The sequence below is a fragment of the Prionailurus viverrinus genome, chromosome B2 (assembly GCF_022837055.1).
Source record: "Prionailurus viverrinus isolate Anna chromosome B2, UM_Priviv_1.0, whole genome shotgun sequence".
NCBI lineage: Eukaryota > Metazoa > Chordata > Mammalia > Carnivora > Felidae > Prionailurus > Prionailurus viverrinus.
In genome coordinates, this window is record NC_062565.1 from 110746424 (window position 1) to 110770009 (window position 23586).

The 23586-nt window shown below is 35.4% G+C and overlaps 1 protein-coding gene across 1 annotated transcript in view; it reads right to left on the minus strand.

Annotated features, from left to right (window-relative positions):
- SERINC1 (serine incorporator 1) overlaps positions 1-13501 on the minus strand; it is a 36180-nt gene extending 22679 nt beyond the window's left edge. The window contains exon 1 of the mRNA XM_047857939.1: positions 13368-13501. Within this exon, the coding sequence (XP_047713895.1) occupies positions 13368-13406 (39 nt within the window). The 5' untranslated portion in view covers positions 13407-13501. The remainder of the gene's footprint in view (positions 1-13367) is intronic.
- Between the last annotated feature and the right edge of the window lie 10085 nt (positions 13502-23586).

Sequence of the window (23586 nt, forward strand, 5' to 3'; positions counted from 1 at the left end):
TGCAAAAGTACTTTAAAAAACCCTGAGTGATAAAATTTTATACTCCCCAAAAGTCTCTTTCAAAAATTAACGTAAAATAAAACCACTTTCAGACAAAGACAAAAGAATCCAAAATTAGCAGACCTAAACTACTAGAAATGTTGAAGGAACTCCTTCAAGCAGAAGGAAAATTATACTAGACAGCTTATCTATATAGATACCAAAAAAAAAAAATCTATACAACAAAAGGAATGAAGAACAATGAAAATGGCAAATGTATCTTTCTTATATAAAAAAAATTACTTTAAAGCATAATTATCCTTTTAAAACACAAATATTAGCAATGTATTGTGGGGTATACAACAAAGGTGGAAGTCAAATGTATGAGGATTACAAGCAGTATGCAAGAGGAGACATTGAACTATACCACTATAAGGTTCTTAAATTGGAAATAAAGGAAGATTGTAGTAAGTTGAAAATAAACACTATAAACCCTAAAGTAACCTCTAAAAAACCAAGACAAAGAAGTAGGGCTAGTAAGCCAATGGAAAAAAAAACAATACTAAAAGTGATGGCTAGTAAGTACAAAATATGGCAAAAAAAACTACAGAAAAGGGATAATAGACAAGACAAACAAAATAGAAAGATGGTTTATTTAAGCCCAAACATAATCCACAATCACACTAAATGTAAGTGGCAAAAACACTCCTACTTAAAAAGGCAAAGACTATCACACTGGATAAATACTGTGATCCAACTCTAGCTCTTCTACAAGAAACCTACTTAAATATAAAAATGCGAACAGGTTATTTATGAAAGAAAAATAAATAAATACCATGCCATAGTAGTACCAGACACAACAGATTTCAGAGCAAAGAATCTTACCAGGGTTAAGGAGGGACACTTCATAATGGTAATGGGATGTTCAGAGAGTAAACCTGCAATCCTATTTTTCTACACTTAGTAAGAGAACTTCAAAATACATGAATGAAAAAATAATAAAACTGAAAAGAATAAACTCACATTTATGTTCTCTCATTTAGCAAAACAAAAATCAATAAGGATATAAAAACTTGTACAAGATTATCAATTAACTGTGCCTAAATGACATTTAGGGAATACTCAATCTAACCAGGGCACAGCACAAATTGTTTTCCAGAGTACACAGAACACAACCAAAACAGACCATATTTTTGGCCATAAAACAAATCTCAAATTGCAATAAACATAGAATGTTTCAAATCATACAACAAACATGTATTCTAGGCCCACAATGTAACTAAGTTAGAAGTCAGTAACAAAAAATATCTGGAAACTAAATGACACATTTTTAAAAAATTTCTTTTAAATGTTTATTTATTTCTGAGATGAGAGGAGGGGAAAAGCGAGAGGGAGACATACAATCCAAAGCAGGCTCCAGGCTCTGACCTCCAAGCTGTCAGCAGAGAACCTGACTCAGGGCTTGAACCCATGAACCATGAGATCATGACCTGAGCCGAAATCAGACACCTAACCGACTGAGCCTCCCAGGTGGCCCCTAAATAACACACTTCTAAATAATTCACAGACAAAAGATATCAAAAGGAAATTAAATAAAATGAAAATAACACAATACATTCATGGAATGCTCTAAAGCAACGTTCAAAGGAAATTTACAGTACTAAATGACATTAGACAAAAATAAAGATTTCAAATCAGTGATCTGAGCTTCTACCTAAAACAATCAAATAAACAAACCCAAAATAAAAAAAGAAACTAATAAAGACAGAAATCAGGGAAGTAAAAAGCAGAACAAGAAAATCAGTGAAATCTAAAATCTAAAATCAATTTTATAAGACTGTTATGACTGAGAAACGGACTGATGAAGATACAAAAGAGCAAAAGTAATCACACAAAAATCATGAATACTGGAAATGTGTGAAGATACAAATACAGATCTTAGGAGCATTAAAAAATTATAAAGGAAAAGTATGAGCAATTTTATTCAGTATCTTAGATAAAGTAGACAAACTGAAAAACCCACGTTGTCAGAAATCATTAAGATTTATATATACATACATATATATATATATATATGTATGCATATACACACACACACAATCAATGGTCCTGTAACTACTTTAAAAAGTTAAATTTTTAAGTTAAAAACTTTCCCATGCATAGATGGCTTCACCAGTGAGTTCTATTAAGCATTTAAGGAATAAATCATGAATTCTACACAAACTATTCTAGAAAACTGGAGGCAAAACACTTCACAACTCTTTTCTAGTGGGCCAGAATTACTGACACTAAATCCAAAGACATTATAAAGAAGAGAGCAACATCCTTCATGACTACAAATTCTTAACATCTTGTCAATTCAATCAAAAATATAAAAAGCAAATGAAGACCTCTAGTATCTTTTTTCCCCATTTAAGAAGCTTGGAAGCACCACTTTCTCCTCACCAGTAAAAAGATAAACAGAGTAAAATATCAAGAACTCTTCCAGGATCCATAAGACAGGTGAGAAAATCACTGCCCCCAAGATTGGAAACAGATAGGCAAATACAGGGTGCCACAACTTACCAAAGTAGAAAATCACAAGTGGAAACCAACTTAGGAACCAAGGCCCAAGTAGGGCAACCTAAACTGTAACTGAAGAATTGCTGAAACTTACTGTGGAAATTCCCTCATGCTTCCTGCAGAAGGAAAAAGGAACCATTTTAAAATATACCCAGAACACATGTTCTTAACAATGCCTGCCCTAAGGAGAAACTGGTTAACCAGAGCCTAACCTGTTGGGGTGGGGTTGGGGGGGGGGTGTATTATCAGAGCCAAAATAACATGGAAGGGAAACACTCAACGCCAGCCCTCGTTTGCTGGAGGAAGAAAAAGCCTAGGAAACACTTGAGAAGTTCACAGTCCAGACACAGGCTCACTAAAGGGCTATGACCTAATCATAGGGCTGTGGAACACTCTTCTTTCCCCAAGACCTCACCACAACATGACCAAAGCCTATTTACAGCAGTCCCTTTTACCCAGTACAGCATGTCCCACTATAAAGAAAAAGTTACAAAGCACAGCAAAAGGTAAAAAAACAAACAAACAACATAATTTAAGGAGTCAGAGGAAACATCAAAAGCAGACATGGTAGGGATGCTGGAATTACCAAACTAGGAATTTAGAATAACTAGGATTGAATATGTTAAAGGTTATGATGAATAAACAGCATGTAACAACACATGTGCAATATAAACTGAGAGATAAGAAACCTAAGAACCAAGAAAAAATGCTAGGGATCAAAAAAATGTAACAGAAAGAAAAACTGCCTTTGATAAGCTTATTAATAGTCTAGGACAAGACAGAGAAATTTAATTTCTTAGCTTGAGGACATCTCCTCTCAAACTGAAAAGAAAAGAGAGCAGAGATTGAATAAAACAGAACAGAATAACCAAGGACTGCAGGACAATTAAAAAGGGGTAATATATTGAGAATAGCAAAAAAAAAAAAAAAAAAGAAACAGAAGAAATATTTGAAAAAACAATGACAATTTTCCCAACTTAATGTCAGAAGCATATACTAAAAACCCAAACAAACAAAATCCACAAACCAAAAATTAAAAACCTACACCTAGACACATCACTTCCAAACTCAAAAAATAAAAGATAAAGAAAATATAAAGAAAAAAATCTTGAAAGAAGCTGAAGAAAAAAAACAACTTATCTATAGAAGAACAAAGAGAAGATTATACCCACTTCTCAGAAACCATGTATACAAGAAAAAGTGTAGTGGAAATATCTGAAGTGTTGAGAAAAAAAAAACCCACCAAGTGAGGGTTCTATACTCTGTCAATTATCCTTCAAAGGTGAAGTAGAAATAAAGACTTTCTCAAAGATTGAGGGAATTTGTTGTCAAATTGTAGACCTGCCTTGCAAGAAATGTTTAAGGAAGTCCTTTAGAGACAAGAAAATTAATATAAGTCAGAGTCTAAATAAGAACATCAAACATAAAAATCTCTTTATCTTATTTTTTTTAATTTTTTTTTTACGTTTATTTATTTTTGAGACAGAGAGAGACAGAGCATGAACAGGGGAGGGGCAGAGAGAGGGAGACACAGAATTGGAAGCAGGCTCCAGGCTCCGAGCCATCAGCCCAGAGCCCGACGTGGGGCTCGAACTCACAGACCACGAGATTGTGACCTGAGCTGAAGTCGGACGCTCAACTGACTTGAGCCACCCAGGCGCCCCTCTTTATCTTATTCTTAATTGACCTAACAGATAAGAGTTTGTTAAAAAATCTTAAGAACACTGTATTCAATTATGTATGCATACATATTCACCTCATGTGTATATACATGCTGATGACTAACAAAAAGAGAGAACATGATTACTAACATCAAAAATGAAGGAGAGGGTATCACTTTAAATCCCCTATTCATCAAAAGGATAAAAGAATGCAGTCAACAGCTACATTGTCCACAAATTTGATAACCTAGATGAAATGAACCAATTCCTTGAAAGACACAAGATGCAAAAATTCACAAGAGACAATCTGCATAATTCAATACCTGTTAAAGAAACTGAACCAATAATTTAATAACTTCTGAGGTGCCTGTGTGGTTCAGTCGGTTAAATGTTCGACTCTTGGTTTCAGCTTGGGTCATGATCTCACAGTTCAGAAGTTTGAGCCCCCCCCCCCCGCCCCCCATTGGGCTCTGTGCTGACAGTGTGGAGCCTGGTTGGTATTCTCTGTCTCCCTCTGTCTCTCTGCCCCTCCCCCACTCACTTTCTCAAAAAAAAAAAAAAAAAAACACCTTAAAAAAACACAAACAAAAAAACAAAAAAACAAAAAAACCACAAACAACTGATAACCTTCCAAAACAGAAAGCACTGGACCCAGATTCACTGGTGACCTCTACCAAACACTTAAAAGAAAACAAAACAAAACAAGAAAACACCAGTTCTCTGAAATCTCTTTCAAAGGACAGGCAGAGGAACACAACCATAACTCATTGTATGAGACCAGCATCACTCTAACAACAAAACCAGACAAAGATATTATAAAAAATAAAAACTATATCAGCATCTCTCATGAACACAGATCTTCAACAACATACATGCGTATCAAATCCAACAATGTATGATCACAGCCAAGTGGGATTTATCCCAGGTATGCAAGAATGGTTCAACATTCAAAAATCAATTAATGTAATCCATCACATCAACTGGCTAAAAAAGATGGGTCACAACAGATGCAGAAAATCTATTTCACAAAATCCAACACTCATTCATGATAAAATTTCTCAATAAAGTAGGAATAGAGGGGAACTCTCCCCAACTTGATAAATAAAATCAACAAAGCACCTATAGTTATCATATTTAATGGTAAGAAAATTGAAACCTTCCCATTAATATCAGGTACAAACCAAGGATGTTTCCTCTTACCATTCCATTTCAACACTACTGGTAGTTCTAGCTAATGCAATTAACACACACACACACAAAAAAAGGAAATAAAAGGTAAACACACTTGGAAGGAAGAAATAAAATTAGCTTTCTTCACAGATGACATTATCATCTATGTAGAAAATTCAAAAGAATTGACCAAAAAAACCCCCACAAAAATCTTAGAACTAATAAACAATTATAGCAGGGTTGAAGGATACAAGGTTTGTATACTAAAGCCAATCACTTCCCTATATATATGCCCCAATGAAAAAGTGAAACTTGAAATTAAAAACACGTTACCATTTACATTAGCATCCCCCAAATTAAAACTGCCAAAATACTTAGGTATAAATCTAACACACTACATACAGGATCAATAGAAAAAAACCACAAAATTCTGATAAGCAAAATAAAAGAACTAAATAAATGAACAGACATTCCATGTTCATGGATTAGGAAGACTCAACATTGTCAGGATATCAATTCCTCAAACTTGATCTATAGATTCAATGCAATTCCAATCAAACACCCAGCAAGTTATCATGTAGATACTGACAAACTGAATCTAAGTTCATAGAAACACAAGACCCAGACTACCCAACAAAACACTGAAGAAGAACAAAGGTGAAGGACTGAAACTACCAAACTTCAAACTTATTATAAAGTGACAATAGTAATCAAGCCAGTATAGTATTGTCAAAAAAAGGGACAATCAAAGGTACAGACTAGCAAGCACATTTAACAGCCTCATATAAATAAAATCAACTAATCTTTGACAAAGGTGCAAAGGCTATTCAATGAAGCAAAATCATCTTTTCAACAAACTGTGCTGTAACAACTGGGCATCCGCATGCAAAAAAAAAAATCGATCTATCAGTCTAAACACATCTCACATCATTCCCCAAAATTAACTCAAAATGGGTCTTAAATCTAAATACAAACCATAAAACTATAAAACTCCTATAATATAGGAAAAAATCCAAATGACCGTGGGTGTAGTGATGACTTTTTCAGATAACACCAAAGGCATGATCCACAGAAAAAAAAAACAAAACTGTTAAGCTGGTCTTCATTAAAATTCAAACAATTCTGCTCAGTAGGTACGCCTGGCTGGCTCAGTCAGTTAAGTATCCGACTTCAGCTCAGATCATGATTTCAAGGTTCTTGAGTTCAAGTCCAGCCATCGGGCTCTCTGCTGTCAGCACTGAGCTCATTTTGGATCCTGTCTCCCTCTCTCTCTGCCCCAAGCCCGCTCGTGCTTACTCTCAAAAATAAAACATTAAAAAAAAATTTTTTTTTAATTCTGCTCTGCAAAAGTCAGTGTCAAGAGAATGAAAAAACAGGCCAACTGTGTGAAACTTTGCAAAAGACATACCTGATCTTAAAGGAGTATTATCCAAAACATACAAAGAACTCTTAAAACGCAACAATAAGAAAACAAATGGGTCAACAGACACCTCACCAAATCAGATAATACAAATGGAAAATCAGCATATGCAAAGGTGTTCCACATCACATTTCACATGCATATGGTAAATGCATATTAAAACAAGATACTACTACCTATCTATTAGGAAGGCCAAATCCAGAACACAGATAATACTAAATGCTGATGAGGATATGGATCAATAGTTACTCTCATACATTGCTGGTAGGAATGCAAAATGGTACAACCACTTTGGAGACAGTTTGACAGATTATAAAATGAAACATATGCTTACCATACAATCCAGTTAAATACCAAGAAAAACTCATGTCCACACAAAAACCTGCACATGAATGTTTATAGTAACTTTATTCATAACTGCCCAAACTTGGAACCAACCAGTATGTCCTTCAGTAGGTACTGTGGTACATCTAAATGATGGCATATTATTCAGTGCTGAAAAGGAGTTAAGCCATAAAAAGACAAGGAGAAAACTTAAATAGGTATTACTAAGTGAAAGAAAACAATGTAAAAAGACTACATTTTGTATGATTTCAACTGTACAATACTCTGGAAAAGGAAAACTATGGAGACAGTAAGAACAGTGGTTGGAGTGGGTGGAGGGATGAATAGGCAAAACACGAAGGATTTTTAGGGCAATAAAAATACTCTACATGCTATATTAATGGTAAATACGTGTCATTATACATTTGCCCAAACTCACAGAATGTCCAACACCAAGAGTAAACCATGATGTAAACTATAGATCCCCTAAGGAAATACAAACTAAAACCATAATGAGATACCACTACACACACATTACAATGGCCAAAATCAAAAAACTCATAATACCAAGTACTGACAACTTTTTGTTAATGGGAATGAAAATTGGTAGAGTTATCTTAGAAACCAGTTTGGTGGTTTCTTATTAAGTCAAATGTATGCTTACCATGTTGTTCAGCAATTCCATTGCTAGATATTTTACCTAAGCAAAAAGAACTTAAGAGTCACACAAAAAACCTTAATGGTACCTTTATGAAAATGCTTACAGCTACTTTATCACCAAAATCTGGAAATGCCCTTCAACTGGTACATGGACAGGTTAAGTTGTGGTACATCCAAGCAATGGAATAGTATGCAAAATTAAAAAGGAACCAATAATACACCACCATGAATAAGTCTCAAATGAATTATACTCAGTAAAAAAAGCCAGACTCAAAACACCCTATGCTGTATATCCTATTCATATGCCTTTCTGGAAAGAACTCTGGAGACAAACAAAACAAAACAAAACACAAAACAAAACGGGTTTCCAAGAATGGGGATGACAGAATTTTTTAAGGTAGTAACTGTTCTGTAGTTGTTACATAAGTATAGGACTTCTCAAAAATCACAGACCTGTATATTACAAAGTGTGAATTTCATGTAAATTGTATCAACTAAAAAAATGACAGAAAAAAAATAATGTAGAAGGAAAACAAAAACCAATATAACATGAAGGTAACTAGTGTCCTTAAAATACAGAATCCTCTAAATAAGACATTCAAGGATAGAATATGAGAAAAACTTCCCCAAAAGAAATGAGTAGGTATTTTCACACCTGTCACAATGGCTAACATTAACAACTCAGGCAACAACAGATATTGGTGACATTGCGAAGAGGACCTCTTTTGCACTGCTGGTGGGAATGCAAACTGGTGCAGCCACTCTAGAAAACAGTATGGAGATTCCTCAAAAAATTAAAAATAGAACTACCCTACGACCCCAAAATTGCACTACTAGGTATTCATCCAAAGGATACAGGAGAGCTGTTTCGAAGGGGCTCATGCTCCCCAATATTTATAGCAGCACTATCAACAATAGCCAAAGTATGGAAAGAGACCAAATGTCCATTGACAGATGAATGGATAAAGATGTGTGTATGTATGTATGTATGTGTATACACATGTGTCTATATACACATACATACATACACACCCACACATACACACCCACAATGGAGTATTACTTGGCAATCAAAAAGAAATCTTGCATTTGCAACTACATGGATGGAACTGGAGGGTATTATGCTAAGCGAAATTAGTCAGAGAAAGACAAAAATAATATGACTTCACTCCTATGAGGACTTTAAAATACAAAACAGATGAATACAAGGGAAGGGAAGCAAAAATAATATAAACACAGGGAGGGGGACAAAACATAAGAGACTCTTAAATATAGAGAACAGAGGGTTGCTGGAAGGGTTGTGGGAAGGGGGATGGGCTAAATGGGTAAGGGGCATTAAGTTTGTTGCACTATATACTAACTAACTTGGATGTAAATTAAAAAATAAATAATAAAAAAGAACATATTTACCAGAAGAAAAAAAAGTGATAAAAGATTTAAAGTCAGACATACTTAACCAATTTCAAAGACAAGTAAAAACTGTTCAAATATCCATGCAAAGGAAAAAAGTCAATAGAACATGTGAGATGTATTGGGAGGCAGTGGATACCAGGAGGTTGTAGATAAAACAGAATTCACAAAAAACACTATTAAGTTCTGAAGGAAATGGGTGTAATGGGTATACTATTATAGTAGTAAACAATGCCTCTCAAATAGGATATTTTTGCATATGAAAGAATTCAAGGATTTCAGCATCCATGAATTCTTCCAAACTCTAGCAAATGATAAAATTTAGTCAATTAGATGACATATCATTAAAAAAATTTTTGGGAAAAGCCATGGTTAAAAAGAAATATTTGAGCTTTGAAATCACTTAAGTGTAGAGCAGTGGTTCTCAAAAGGTAGCAGACATCAGAATCACCTGGACGGTTTATTAACATAGAATGCTGGGCCCTAGTCAGTGTTTCCAATAAATTCCCAGGTGTGCTGATGCTACAGGGTCCAGGGAATACACTTTAAGAATGACTTGTTTAGTTCTAAGACTAAATAACTAGGAGAACTATGGTTATAATACATAATGGTCATACATAAAATATAATACAAAAAGATTCTGGTTAAAGATGGCAGATTAAAGTTGAATTTACCCATGCTCCATTTAGAAATACCAATACAATTCAAAAAATAAAGGGCTTTTAAAAATTTTGTTTTTAATGTTTTATTTATTTTTGAGAGAGAGCATGAGCGAAGGAGGGGCAGAACAAGAGAGGGACAGAGAATCCAAAACAGGCTCCAAGCTCTGAGCTGTCAGCACAGAGCCCGATGAAGAGCTTGAACTCACAAGCTGTGATCATGACCTGAGCTGAAATCAGGCACCCAATTATAAGCCATCAAAGGAAAATGTTAAGCAGTAAAATTTGTAGAGCAGAATTCTCAAATAGATCAGGAAATGGTGACATCAGGTAGCCTCCATAAGTGAGGCAGAAGGTGGAGGTAAAAATAGAATTCATTACATGCTTTTTTAAAGAGCAGTTAAAACTCTCAGGTTTCATTCCATTTTTTACTCTGGCCAACCAAAGAGGATAAAGTAGAATTTCTCAAGCCTGGCACTATTGACACTTTGGGCCAAAAAAATTCTCTGTGGGGGTGGGGAGGGGGGTCCTGTGTAGTGTAAAATGTTTAGCAGTTTCTCTGGCCTTTACTCACTAGATGCACCTCTTACCCCAAAATTGGACACAAAAAAAAATGTCTACAGACATTGCCAAATGCATCTTGGGGTCAAAACTATGCCCAGTTGAAAACCACTGCTATAGAAACATCTCAGAGGAATCTTTTTAGGAAATTCTCCTGATGAAGAAATGTTTAAACATTCAGCAACTCCTTTACTTTTATTTTTTCTTTTGTTAAATTCAGGAAAAATTCGATTTAATGCTTTAATTTAGCATGCTACCATTCCAAAAAAAAAAAATTTTTGTCCATTCATCCATGTGTATATATGCATTGAGAGAAAAGGAATGTTATTGGTGGTGGCATTTTTTTGTGTGTGACATTTTAACTTTGTACTCTGCTATGCTTGACTATTCATAGTGACTATGAATCATTTCTGCAAAAACAAGTCATTGTACTAAAAAATTAAAATCTAGCTGAGGCTCACAAATAGGCAGGCAGTAATCACTGGCTCTTTCTTCTTAACTACATTAAATTATCTTGGGCAAAAAAATGATAGCTATTGTATATAAGGTCCAGTAATTCAAAAAATCAATTCTAGTCATTAATGCCATTGTTGAGATTGGGGTGGAGAAAAGCACTGAAGTAGGCATAAATTTTGCTGGTAATGTAGTTACAGGATTAGGTGGGAGATTCAGATATCTGAGTGCGTAACAGTCACTAATCAAAGACCAGGCATACATGAACCAAGGATTATGATCAATCTAATTCTAGGCCACTTGGCAAAAAGAAACAAACAAACAAACAAACCCACCTCAAAATAAAATAAAAAAATTAATGCTCCAATCTCTACACAACAGTATTATATGTATTTTTTTTGTGCTTTTTTTCATAGTTCAGAATTTTCTACAGCGCTTTTATAAATCAGAAAAAAACTTCACAAAAATTGATTAAGCCTGAAGGACTCATTAAGATTTAATTGTGGTTTAACTTCCAATTTAATGACTTGAATAGTTTTGAAAATTTGAACAAATTTTAAATTTGTCAAAACCTCTAAGTAAATAAGCATATTGACTGTTAAGACTGTGGGAAAAAAACACATTTGTATATTACAAGGCAAAGTCCCCTTCAACTGCTATCAAATTACTCTAAAATTGAACAATTCAGGAATAGAGACAGAAGCACCAGAAAAGAAAGGGGAAAATATGACCAGAATTGCAGACTACAAAATCAATTCCCAGACTGGCCACAATAATCTAGAACACTAAAGATCAACCTTGGCCATCTGGCCTATCTACCACAGATCTAATTACTGGAAGGTAAGAAAATTGCCTCCTTGTTACCACCTTTTCAATATACCTTGTTATTAACAGTGACTACAATGCAGTGTTAATTTTATCAGTTTTCTAGTCAATAAAGGTGAACAATTAAGTTGTAAAAACATTAATAGGAATATAGTATTTCCATATTGCTCACTAAAGTTATTTTCTGATTTAGAACACATAAATATTAAAAAAACCTTAAAACATTTTTTTTTCCTTCTGTAACCATAAGTGTCCTTGAGGCAAAAAAGGTTGTTCAAGGTTCTGGAGATGAGAACAAAATGGGAAGTATGAATCCCTCCCTTTAAGTCTTTACTATATACAAAGAATATGCCAACTTGATAAATGGATAAATCTGACTTTACAAATCACACATCCCCCTCCCCCACCATGAAAGCAATGTTTTAACATTTATTATTTTGTAAAACATTTATTACATTATACCTCTTCTGTATTAGACAATAGACTCAAGTGGATTCTGAGTTTCTTATTGAGATAAAAAATACCTGGTTTCCATACCAAACTATGAGAAGAAATACGTAGGATATAATCAAGAGAATGGCCTGAGTTGAAATAACAATCTCCACGTATTATTTTATTAAAATTTAACTTTTACAGTTCAAGCAGTACATTGATTTCTGAAAAAAAGCGAGGTATGTAAAAGAATAAAAATTCTGACTGATGTATATAATGGGAGTCATTTGGGAAGTCAGACAAGCGTTAGAAGTGGAATTTAGAAATCACAGATTAAAGAACTATGATTTGAACGCAAATATCTCGCCCCAATTCATAAATAATTTATTAACTATAATATTAATATGCTGTTTACATTTGGGGGTGGTAGTGGAATGATTATCTTAAACTGAAGTTTATTTGCACCACCCAAAACAAGAAATTGTGCCACTATAATGAAAAATGGATTCATTCTAACAATGCTATCTATTTAAAATGGAACCCACACCTAATTAAACATGAAATTCCAGATTACCCAAGCATGCTTTATGTCAAAAGACACAGGATTTTCAGCACTGAACTGACCAGCTTTTAGAGATACATGTTATTACTTGAGAAATTTCCTCCTACCATTAAGGTTGAAGATCCAACCACAGAGCTAGAACTAAATAGTATTAGCGTGTCAATACTACCGCCAGGCTGTCCCAAATAGCCGGCACTTAATTGTAGTCGGCCCCACAGAACAAAGAGGCCAACATGCCTCCAGGGATGACAGTGCTGCAGTCTGAGGTCGCTGGGAATGTGACGAAAAGAGACGGGGAACTCCACGGAACAGGCCTAAGACCTTTGTTGAGATGGCCTACGCAGACACACAAACACAAAAACAACAAAAAAGCGCCTGGGAGAATGGGGAGTAGCTTTCACGAAAGACGGGGTGTTGGGGGAAGACTACCAGCTCTCTTCGCTTCTCCCATCGGGGTTATCTTCCCATCTCCTCTTCTCGGCCACCCGGGTCAGCTCTTTGCAAGACTCAGGGCCCTAAAGCTGAGTTGGATGACCGCGGGAGATAGGGAGAGAATGGGGACGGAAGGCACTCCCTGTTTGTTGGGTGGGGTACCACGTTACCGACGGGCCGCATCCAGCCCAGCTCGGGTTCCCTTCTCTTCCGCATCGTACGCTTAGCACCCCTTAGGCCACTAAAAACCTCCTTACCCAGCTCGCCATGGAGCACAGTCCCAAGACGTTCCCCATCTCCGCAACGTCGCAGGAGCAGAGGGCGACAAAATGGAGACAGTATCTCTCCACCCTCTCAGGCCTTATTTACTATCAGCGAGCCACTTCCGGCGCATAGCCCACCCCGCCCCTTAGCTTTGCGTCACTTCCTTTGAGGCCTGTATTGGGGTGGGGGAGGGTGTCGTGTTAAGATTGCGCGTGCGCATGCGCATGCTTGGAACCTGAGGCGTTTTCTGCAGAGCGGAATCTTTTAACACTGCGGGCATAAAGTGGCTGGCTGAAGCAGCCGGACTGTGGTTTATTTACCACATTAAGAAAACGTTGTGAGAAAAATCTCACCTTTACTTAATATTTATTTGAATTTGAGTTAAGTAGAGGCTGAAGTGGTCGTTAATGATTTTGCCCTCGTCCATTAGAGGAATTTCTCACTTCTGGAGGATTGCTTTCTCTTTCTCGATGCTCATCCGTTCATCCACTTATTTCTAGTATTTAACACTTCTGCGTCTTTTCCTCCCCACTTAGTTTCTCAGGCATTACTGCAGACCACTGCCTGGGACAAATTTTATTGGGATATTTCTATTCTTTTGGGTACTTAACAGTTCACTGTAATAACGTGAACACGATAAGTGTCTTATCACTTATTTGCTGTTGACACGCATTTTAATTTCTTGTCCAATTAAGATGTTACAGGAAGCTTTCACATTCAAAAATTTTAATTGCATAAGAAGACATACTGGTTATAAAAACTTAAAGGTAGCATTGATTTTGTTGAATGTTACAAGCTGTTCAGGAGACGTTTGGAGCGCTTGATAATTAAGTGATGATGGCCAACTCCAGTGAATGTACAAAAAGTTCTAGTTCTTTTTATAGTGATTGGTCCCTGAAGATATTCTGGGAGAACAGTTTGGCCACAGAAATAACCTAAGATAGAAATAGGCATTGTCATTAATAATAAGACTCTTAAAAAATTTACAAAAATTAGATGTGTGAAGGTCAGGTAACACTTAGGAATCTGGAAGAACTGTGACCATTAACTGATAGGTAGCAAAAAGGAAGAAATGGAATTGGCTAAAAGACAGTTTAGTTTGGACATGTTGAACTTGAAGTCTCAGAAATGTTACCTCTCAGCACTTGAAAATGAAGCTTCAAAACCAAGAGTTAATGAGATGCAAAATTCAAAGTAACTTACATTGCTGTTATAGTTGAAGATGTCAGCCAATAAACAAGAAATCAGTTCCAGAGATAAAGCATGTAGTTGGGATCAAAGAATTGCAATGCAGGCTAAACAGATTTAAATAGAATCCCAAAGAGTGTTGAGATTTCAGGAGGTTGACCTAGGATTTTCATGGGGGAAAAAAAAAAAAAGGAAGATTGGGTACATTGTTTTAAAAAGAAGAGTTCCTTGGTGCTAGTAAGTAAGGCTAGATTTGCACCTCATTGGTTGGTCAGGTGAAGTGGTCACTAGACCAAGGTTCACTTTTATTAGTCTTTTCAAAAGGGACATTCTCTGGATCTTCTGCTTGCTGACTTCTTGAATGTTGGCAGTTTGGCCCAGTTCAAGGTTTCAGGAAACAGGATGTGAAAGACAGTTCCTCTGAAATGGCTTCTCTGGCTCCATTTTAAAATGGTTCCACTTAAGTCATTTTAAGAAAGAGAGAGGATTGAGGTAGATATCCAAAGAGAAATGTTGTAGATTTATAAGAGTCCTTAATATGGATTCAAAAAATTTAACCCTGGAAAAATTATCAACTGGGGAAAAGCTATTTAGTTTTTAACTTCTCACTTTGATTGTTAATGTCATTTACATACCCCTCCTTCCAAGTTCTGCACTTTAAATTCTGCTTTCAGTGTAAGTTGTGAAAATATCTTTTATAAGGTCCTTGACTTCTCAAAATCTTAGAATCCTTGTTAGTAATATATCAACCTTAAAGAGTTGAGAAGATTAAATAATAACACATGGTCTTATAAATGATAGCACCATGTAAGCCTACTGTAGATAATCAATACAAGCTAGTTTACCCCCAAAATAAGTTATCTTAAGGAATAATAACACATGGTCTTATAAATGATAGCACCATGTAAGCCTATTGTAGATAATCAATACAAGCTAGTTTGCCCCCCAAACTAGATTGTCTTAAGGATGAATAAAATTTGTGCATAGCTTACATTGTACAATGCAAGGAGTGAAAAGGTTTGTGAAAAATATTTTATGATTTTAATCCTAAAATAATTAAATTCTAAATGTAAACATGTTTAAATATTTCAACCTATGTTCTGTAAGAATAAACCAGAAATAGATTAAACAAAATAGCCTATAGGGGTCAGTATAAACTTAGAATTAGAAGAGACTCTATTCTGATTAAAGAAATGCTTTTGTCATTGAAGACAGATTTTGACTTTTTTTTAAATTAAAAACCAAGGAATAATAAAGGTATAAAGGCTCTCCTAAATTGTTACCTTAATATTAAAATAGCCTGTGAACAATTTTCTTTCTACACAGATTTTTTCCCCAAAAGTAAGCCAGTAATTCCCATGACAACCAGATATGTATGTCTACACCAGTGGAGTAGATGAATACAAAGGTATAATATTTATTTCAGGCAGAACATACACAAATTTAGAGAAAAAAAAGCAAATATTCATCATGCAAATAATGAAGTGGGTAGAGAAGTCAAATATTTCTAGTGTTTAGTATACCATTTTACAATTATGTAGAGTGACTACTTGAAGAGATGCTAATGGCATTTCTAAAACATTTTGCATCTCAGGGGCAATTAGCTAAAATATGTTAAGGATTTATTGACCTCTCATAAGAGTTGATAAAATATAATATCATACATTGAAGAACTATTAAAATCAAGCATCCATTCACCAAAAAATGTTATTATGCTATAGAAAGGAGAAACCATTTCTATTTAGGCATTTATCAGATTTTTGAATTCTTATTAAATATGTTAAGGCAATGTCTAACACTTTCCAACAGAAATATAATATATGCCACATTTATAATTTAAAATTTTCTAGTAGCCACATTAAAAAGAAAAAGAGACAGATAAAATTAATTTTAACAATACTTTAACAAACATTTAATTTAACCCAATATCATTTCAACATAACATTAATGTAAAAATTAATGAGATGCTTTACATTATTTTTCATGTTAAATTTTCTAAATCTGGTTTATATTATACATTTACAGCACATCTCAATTCAGACTAGCCACATTACAAGAGCTTGAGAGCCCCCCAAATTGGACAATGCATATCTAAATGTTGAAGGAGAAGGGGCACCTGTGTGGCTCAGTCGGTTAAGCATCCAACTTCGGCTCAGATCATGGTTTCATGGTCCATGAATTTGAGCCCCACATTGGGCTCTGTGCTGTTAGCTCAGAGCCTGGAGCCTGCTTCAGATTCTGGGTCTCCCTCTCTCTCTACCCCTCCCCTGCCTGTGCTCTGTCTTCTCTCTCAATCTCTCAAAAATAAATAAACATTAAAAAAATTAAAGTAGTTTTTAAAATAAATAAATAAATAAATAAATAAATAAATAAATAAATAAATAAATGTTAAGGGAGAAAACTGAAGCAATTATCCAGATGACCCAGTACAAGCAAAACTAACACACACACTTTTCTTTGTGTAAATTATTTAGATATTTCAGGATAAAGTGGTTTTAAGCCTGTGCATTTACTTCAGGCATTAAATTGGTTTCATCTAATTTATTTTGTATAAAAATTAAATCTGAGAGAATTGTAAGAAAGGTAAATGTTAAGGTCTTATAATTATATAGGCTATCATATTATTTTTTAAAATTTAATTTATTTTTTAAGTAGACTCCACAGCATGGAGCCCAACATGGAACTTGAACTCATGGCCCTGAGATAGAGACCCAAGCTGAGATCAAGAGTCAGACATTTAACTGACTGAGCCATCCATACTGCTATTTTATATGTTTAAACTTAGCCAGATATGATTTTCAAATAGCCCATAATTCCATTTTAGCCAATTTATCCTGATGTTTTAATTCACTTGAGCTTCTATGGCTTTAGCTTTCTCCCCTCTAGAATTAGTTGTAACAACAGGGTGCTCCCTGGAGGCTTTTGACATTTTAAGCAGCCTGAACTCTAGTGACCCCAGACAGGCTTGTGGACTCTCACCCAGTTGTCTACACCTCATTTTACTTCCTGTTGTCGGCCAATGAAAGACAAAACTGCAAGCTGCACAATAAAATGTGTTTCATTTATTTGGTATCTTAGGGATTGCAACTGGGAGACAGAGTTCAGCAAAACTGAAAGTGTAATCTGGAGAGACAAAGGAGGTTAGAGTTTTTAAAGAGGAAAGAGGGAATTTACATAAATTGCTTTGAATGAAATGTAATTGTTTCTAGTATTGCTACAGTTACACTACCATTAGTTACAGTTACTACTATATATGATTGTTTCCTAGGGTTAATGTTAGGCCGAAAGTCCTTTCATGTTCATTCTAACATGCAGCAGATTTCTTGACTTTTAGTTGAGTTCAGCAACAATTCAGAGTATTTGAGACAGGAGACATGCATAAGCCCCATTTCCTCAGTGTCGTCCTGGTTCCATTTTAAACAACCCTCTTAGCAATGCTTACTCCATTTTATTCTCTCTGTTATCACTATATTCTCCATTACCTCATATAATACTCCTGCAAATTCTAACGTAAAGTGAATCTTTTTATTCTTTCTGCGGAGTGATTAAGAACTTTGGGTAATTTTCCTCCTCGGTTCTCACTCTGCTGAAGATTTGCTTTAATTTAATTTAATTTAATTTAATTTAATTTAATAATTTAATTTAATTTAATTCTAAAAAAAATTATAACAAAAGTGTGGACATACTTCCACTTTTCCTATCAAGTTTTACTCAACATAGTAATACCTGGTAGGATCTTAATTTTTTCATAAAACATCCTAATATTTCCTAGTATTAAAGTATTTATATCTGGAACCCATTCTACATTATGTGCAAAAATCCTAGGTTTAGCTGCTTGGTAGCATCCAGCTATGTCATTTATTGCATTATTTTCCCAAAACTTTTAATCAGAGTCTTGATATAGCTTGTCCTGGCTTCCACTAATTCGACCATATTGCTAATAAATCTGTCCTACTTCAGAAACAATCTTATCTTCCTTAAAGATTTAGTGTCAGAGGAAGCTACCTGCATGAACTATCCTCCTTTGACATCTCCATTGACAACGGAATTTCTTGCCTCAGTTAGCCCAATTTACTTACATTGTATAGCAGAGTCCAGTCTTTCTGGGAATCATCCAGTTTTTTAAATCCTCTCAAGGTTTGTAGGGTTGAGAATAGAGCTCTCTCCACTTAGTTTCTATGCGATGGAAAAAGACCTTTCTAGCACCATTAATATAAATGCCATGCACATTTCCCCTTCCCAGCAATACTCATCTAGCAGTTTAGATGCTATAGAAGGGCACTCTTTAGTTAAATTTTGTGGTATGCTTTGATTCAGGCATGGTTAGACAGCACCACACTTCAGCAATCCCAAATGTTAGTCTTTAGTAAGACTAACATATATGTGGGAATTATGCTTTAAAAAGTAGCTCTCACATACAAATAGAGTCCAAAAGATGGACTTTTCCCATTAGATCTCTATACAGAAATAACCTTTGATTAAATAGAAGTACAGAGAAGTATTTAGAAACATGCTAGAATCTGGAGTAAGGATGCCTGTGCTTAACTGCTACGTCCACCTCAAATTAGCTGTGTAATCTTAAGTAAGTTTTGTTTTTTTGTGCTTCCAATTCCTCAACTTTAAGATGGGAGAGTAACAGTACCTTCTTCCTAATTTTGCTATGAGGATTAAATGAAAACAGGTGAATACACAGAATAGTGTCAGGCCCATGGTTAAGTGCTCGGTAAATATTAGCTACTACTTCTAGATATCAGGGATTTTTCTTCTCTTTTGTCTTTGTTTTCTTTAATACCTCTCCATAGTTTCTTGGGATACCTGGTGGTTCAGTCAGTTAAGGATCCCATTCTTGGTTTTGGCTCAGGTCTCATGAGTTCAAGCCCAATCTCAGGCTCTGTACTGTCAGCACAGAACCCACTTGGGATTCTCTCTCTCTCTCTCTCTCTCTCTCTCTCTCTCTCTCTCTGTCCCTCCCCCACTTGTGCTTTCTCTGTCTCTCTCAAAATAAATAAATAAACTTAAAAAAACACCTCCCTCTAGTTTCTTAATCTTTGAAACCCAGTGTCTAGCTCTCAAATGTTTCCATCTAATTTTCTCCTCAATAAAACGGAAGGCAGAATAGTGTAAAGGCTTCCAGCCCCAGTAACTAAATAACTATAAGAAAAAACAGACCTTTTTAATAATTTCTGTTAACAGTTAACCATAGAAATAAAACTTCCAGTTATTTTGTCAGCCAAAGATGGGTTTATTCAGGAATAGCAGAGAATTACAATCCAGGACAAGCAAGCTACAGCAAAACCATAGGCAAGTATGGAAAACAAAGGAGAGAAATGCTCTTTTTATAGAGGAAAGGCAGGAGTTGGGAGGCACTGTTATAAACTAAAAGTCTATTAGAGTGAACTGGGAGTTTGAGCATAGTGGCTTCTCATGGGCTGGGCTGGGCTGCTGCCAGAGGTAGAAGAATGTTCCTTCTTCTGTCTGGCACAGTCAAGTAGTATGGACTTGTAAGGTCCTTCTCTTCCTGTTGGGTGTGTTATTGAGAACTGGTGCTGGGTGCAAGAGCTCCCCCTGCTGGCCTCCCAAGTTCATTCTAAATGAGATGGGGCTTTTTAAATTATTAATTTTCACATAATTTATTAAAGTACAACTCCTATGCATTGTTTTCTTAAGAGAATATTTGTTTCTTTTTCAAATCTTACCAAATACCCATCTCAAGAGGAGGTAAGAATAGAGGTATTTAGAACGTATCCTGGAGGCAGAGCAGTTCTAGGATTGGTTGATATAAGCTTTTAAGCATGGTCATTTTGAGAGAAAGGAAGGGAATTCTCTGCACCCTCCTCATACCCCATCAAACATCTCTTTTCCATATGGAGGAAAGCATTTCTCAGAAGCCCTCCCCACCTGCCATTAGACTCTTCTTCAGCCTCAAGATCAGAATTGTGTTATATGTCTTTGCTTAAAACAATTTTTGGGAAAGGGAATGGAGATACCATGATAAATTTACTCATCAGTGTTTTCACATGGAATCCTGAAGAGCATAGCCTTGGATCAAACCTAAGCAAAATTAAAGTTCTGTTACCATGTTACCTCAAGTTTAAAAGCTGCTTCTTTCAGAGAGAACCCAAATAGATAGAATCATGAATGAAAGAGGAGAGATCACAACCAACACCACAGAACTACAAACAATTATCAGAGAGTACTATGAGAAATTATATTCCAACACTGGACAACCTGGAGGAAATGGACAAATTTAGACACCCATACACTATCCAAAGCTCAAATGGGAAGAAACAGGTAATTTGGATACAGCCATAATCAGTGAAGAAATTGAATCAGTTATCAAAAATCTCCCAACAAATAAGAGTCCTGGGCCAAATTGCTTACCAGGAGAATTCTACCAGACATTTAAAGCAGAGTTAATACCTATCCTTCAAAAAATAGAAACAGAAGGAAAGCTTCCAGACTCATTCTGTAAAGCCAGTATTATCCTGATTTCCCAAACCACTTAGAGACCCCACTAAAAAGAATTATAGGCCAATACCCTGATGAACATGGGTGCGAAATTCTCAACAAGTTACTAGCAAATCAAATTCAACAATAAATTAAAAGAATCATTCATCATGATCAAGTGAGATTCATTCTTGGGCTGCAGGGCTGGTTCAATATTTGCAAATCAATCAATGTGATACATCACATTAACAGAAGAAAGAATAAGAACCACATGATCCTGTCAATAGATGCAGAAAAAGCATTTGACAAAATACAGCATCATTTCTTAATAAAAACCCTCCAGAAAGTCGAGATAGAAGGAACATACCTTAACATCATAAAAACCATATATGAAAAGCCCACAGCTAATATCATCCTCAATGGGGAAAAACTGAGAGCTTTCCCCTTGAGATCAGGAACACGACAGGGATGTCCATTCTCACCACTGTTGTTTAACATAGTGTTGGAAGTCCTAGCCTTAGGAATCAGACAACATAATGAAATAAAAGGCATCCAAATTGACAAAGAAGTCAACCTTTCGCTTTTTACAGATGACATGACTCTACATAAAAAACCCAAAGACTCCACCAAAAAGCTGCTAGAACTGATACATGAATTCAGCAAAGTTGGAGGATACAAAATTAATGTACAGAATTGGTTGTATTTCTATACACCAATAAAGAAGCAACAGAAAGAGAAATCAAGAAATCGATCCCATTTACAATTGCACCAAGTACCATAAAATACCTAAGAATAAACCTAACCAAAGATATAAAAGATATGTATGCTGAAAACTATAGAAGCTTATGAAGGAAATTGAATAAGACACAAAGAAATAGAAAAACACCCCATACTCAATTAATTTTATTAATTTTTTTTCTTCCTCTAAAATAACAAAAAAAGAACAGGAAGAAATGACAGCCAGGTCCTTGACTGGTCAATGATGGGTCAAATGACAGATAGATATAAGCAATTTAGTGTCTGAACTAAAATTTAGAACCATGATAATAAAAATACTAGCTGGGATTGAAAAAAAGCATAGATTCCTTTCTGCAGAGATAAAAGAAGTTAAATCTAGTCAGAACAAAATTAAAAATGCTATAACCAAGATGCAGTCTCAAATGGATGCCACAATGGCAAGCCTGGACAAAGCAGAGCAGCGAATCATCTATATAGAAGGCAAAATTATGAAGAATAATGAAGCAGAAAAAAAGAAGGAAACAAAGGCGAAAGATACAAGACTTAGAGAACTTAGTGACTTATTAAGGAGGAATAACATCTGAATAAGAGGAGTCCCAGAAGATGAAGACAGAGAAACATGGGCAGAAGGTTTAGATGAGCTAATTATAGCAGAAAACTTTCCTAATCTGAGGGAGGGCATAGACATCAAAATCCAAGAAGCATAGCCTACTCCCATCAGATTCAACAAAAACTGACCATCCCCATGGTGTATCATAGTCAAATTCACAAAATACACAGACAAGCAAAGAATTATGAAATAAGCAAGGGAAAAAAGTCCTTAACCAATAAGGGAACACAGATCAGGGTCGCAGCAGACCTATCCACAGAAACTTAGCAGGCCAGAAAGGATTAGCAGCATACATTCAACTTACTGAATAAGACAAATATGCAGCCAAGAATTCTTTATCTTGCAAAACTGTCATTCAAAATAGAAGGAAAGATAAACAGTTTCCCAGAGAAACAAAAACTAAAGGAGTTCATGATCACTAAGCTATCCATGAGTGGAGAAAAGATGATACAAACCAAAAAACAACAAAAGCAAAAAAAGACTAGAAAGGACCAGGGAACATCACCAGAAACATCAACTCTACAGGCAACACAATGGCACTAAAAACATACCTTTCAATACTCTAAATGTCAACGGACTAAACACTCCAACCAAAAGGCATAGGGTATTAGAATGGATAAGAAAATGAGACCATATATTTGCTGCTTACAAGAGACTCATTTTAGACCTAAAGACACCTCAGATGAAAGTAAGGGGATGTAGAACAATCTATCATGCTAATGGTCATCAAAAGAAAGCTGCAGTAGCCATACTTATATCACACAAAACAGATTTTAAAATAAAAACTGTAACAAGAGATGAAGAAGGGCATTATATCATAATTAAGGGATCTATCCACCAAGAAGATCTAACAATTGCAATACTTATGCACCCAACGTGAACAACCAGATATATAAATCAATTAACCACAAACATAAAGTAAGTCATTCATAACAATACCATAATAGTAGGGGACTTCAACACCCTATTTACAGCAATGGACAGATAATCTAAGCAGAGAATCAACAAGGAAACAATGGTTTTAATAAAACACTGGATTGGATGGAGTTAACAGATATATTCAGAACATTTCATCCTAAAGCAGCAGAATGAACATTCTTCTCGAGTGCACATGGAACATTCTCCAGGATATGTCACACACTGGGACACAAATCAGCCCTCAACAAGTACAAAAAGATCGAGATCATGCCGTGCATATATTCAGACCACAACACTATGAAACTTGAAAT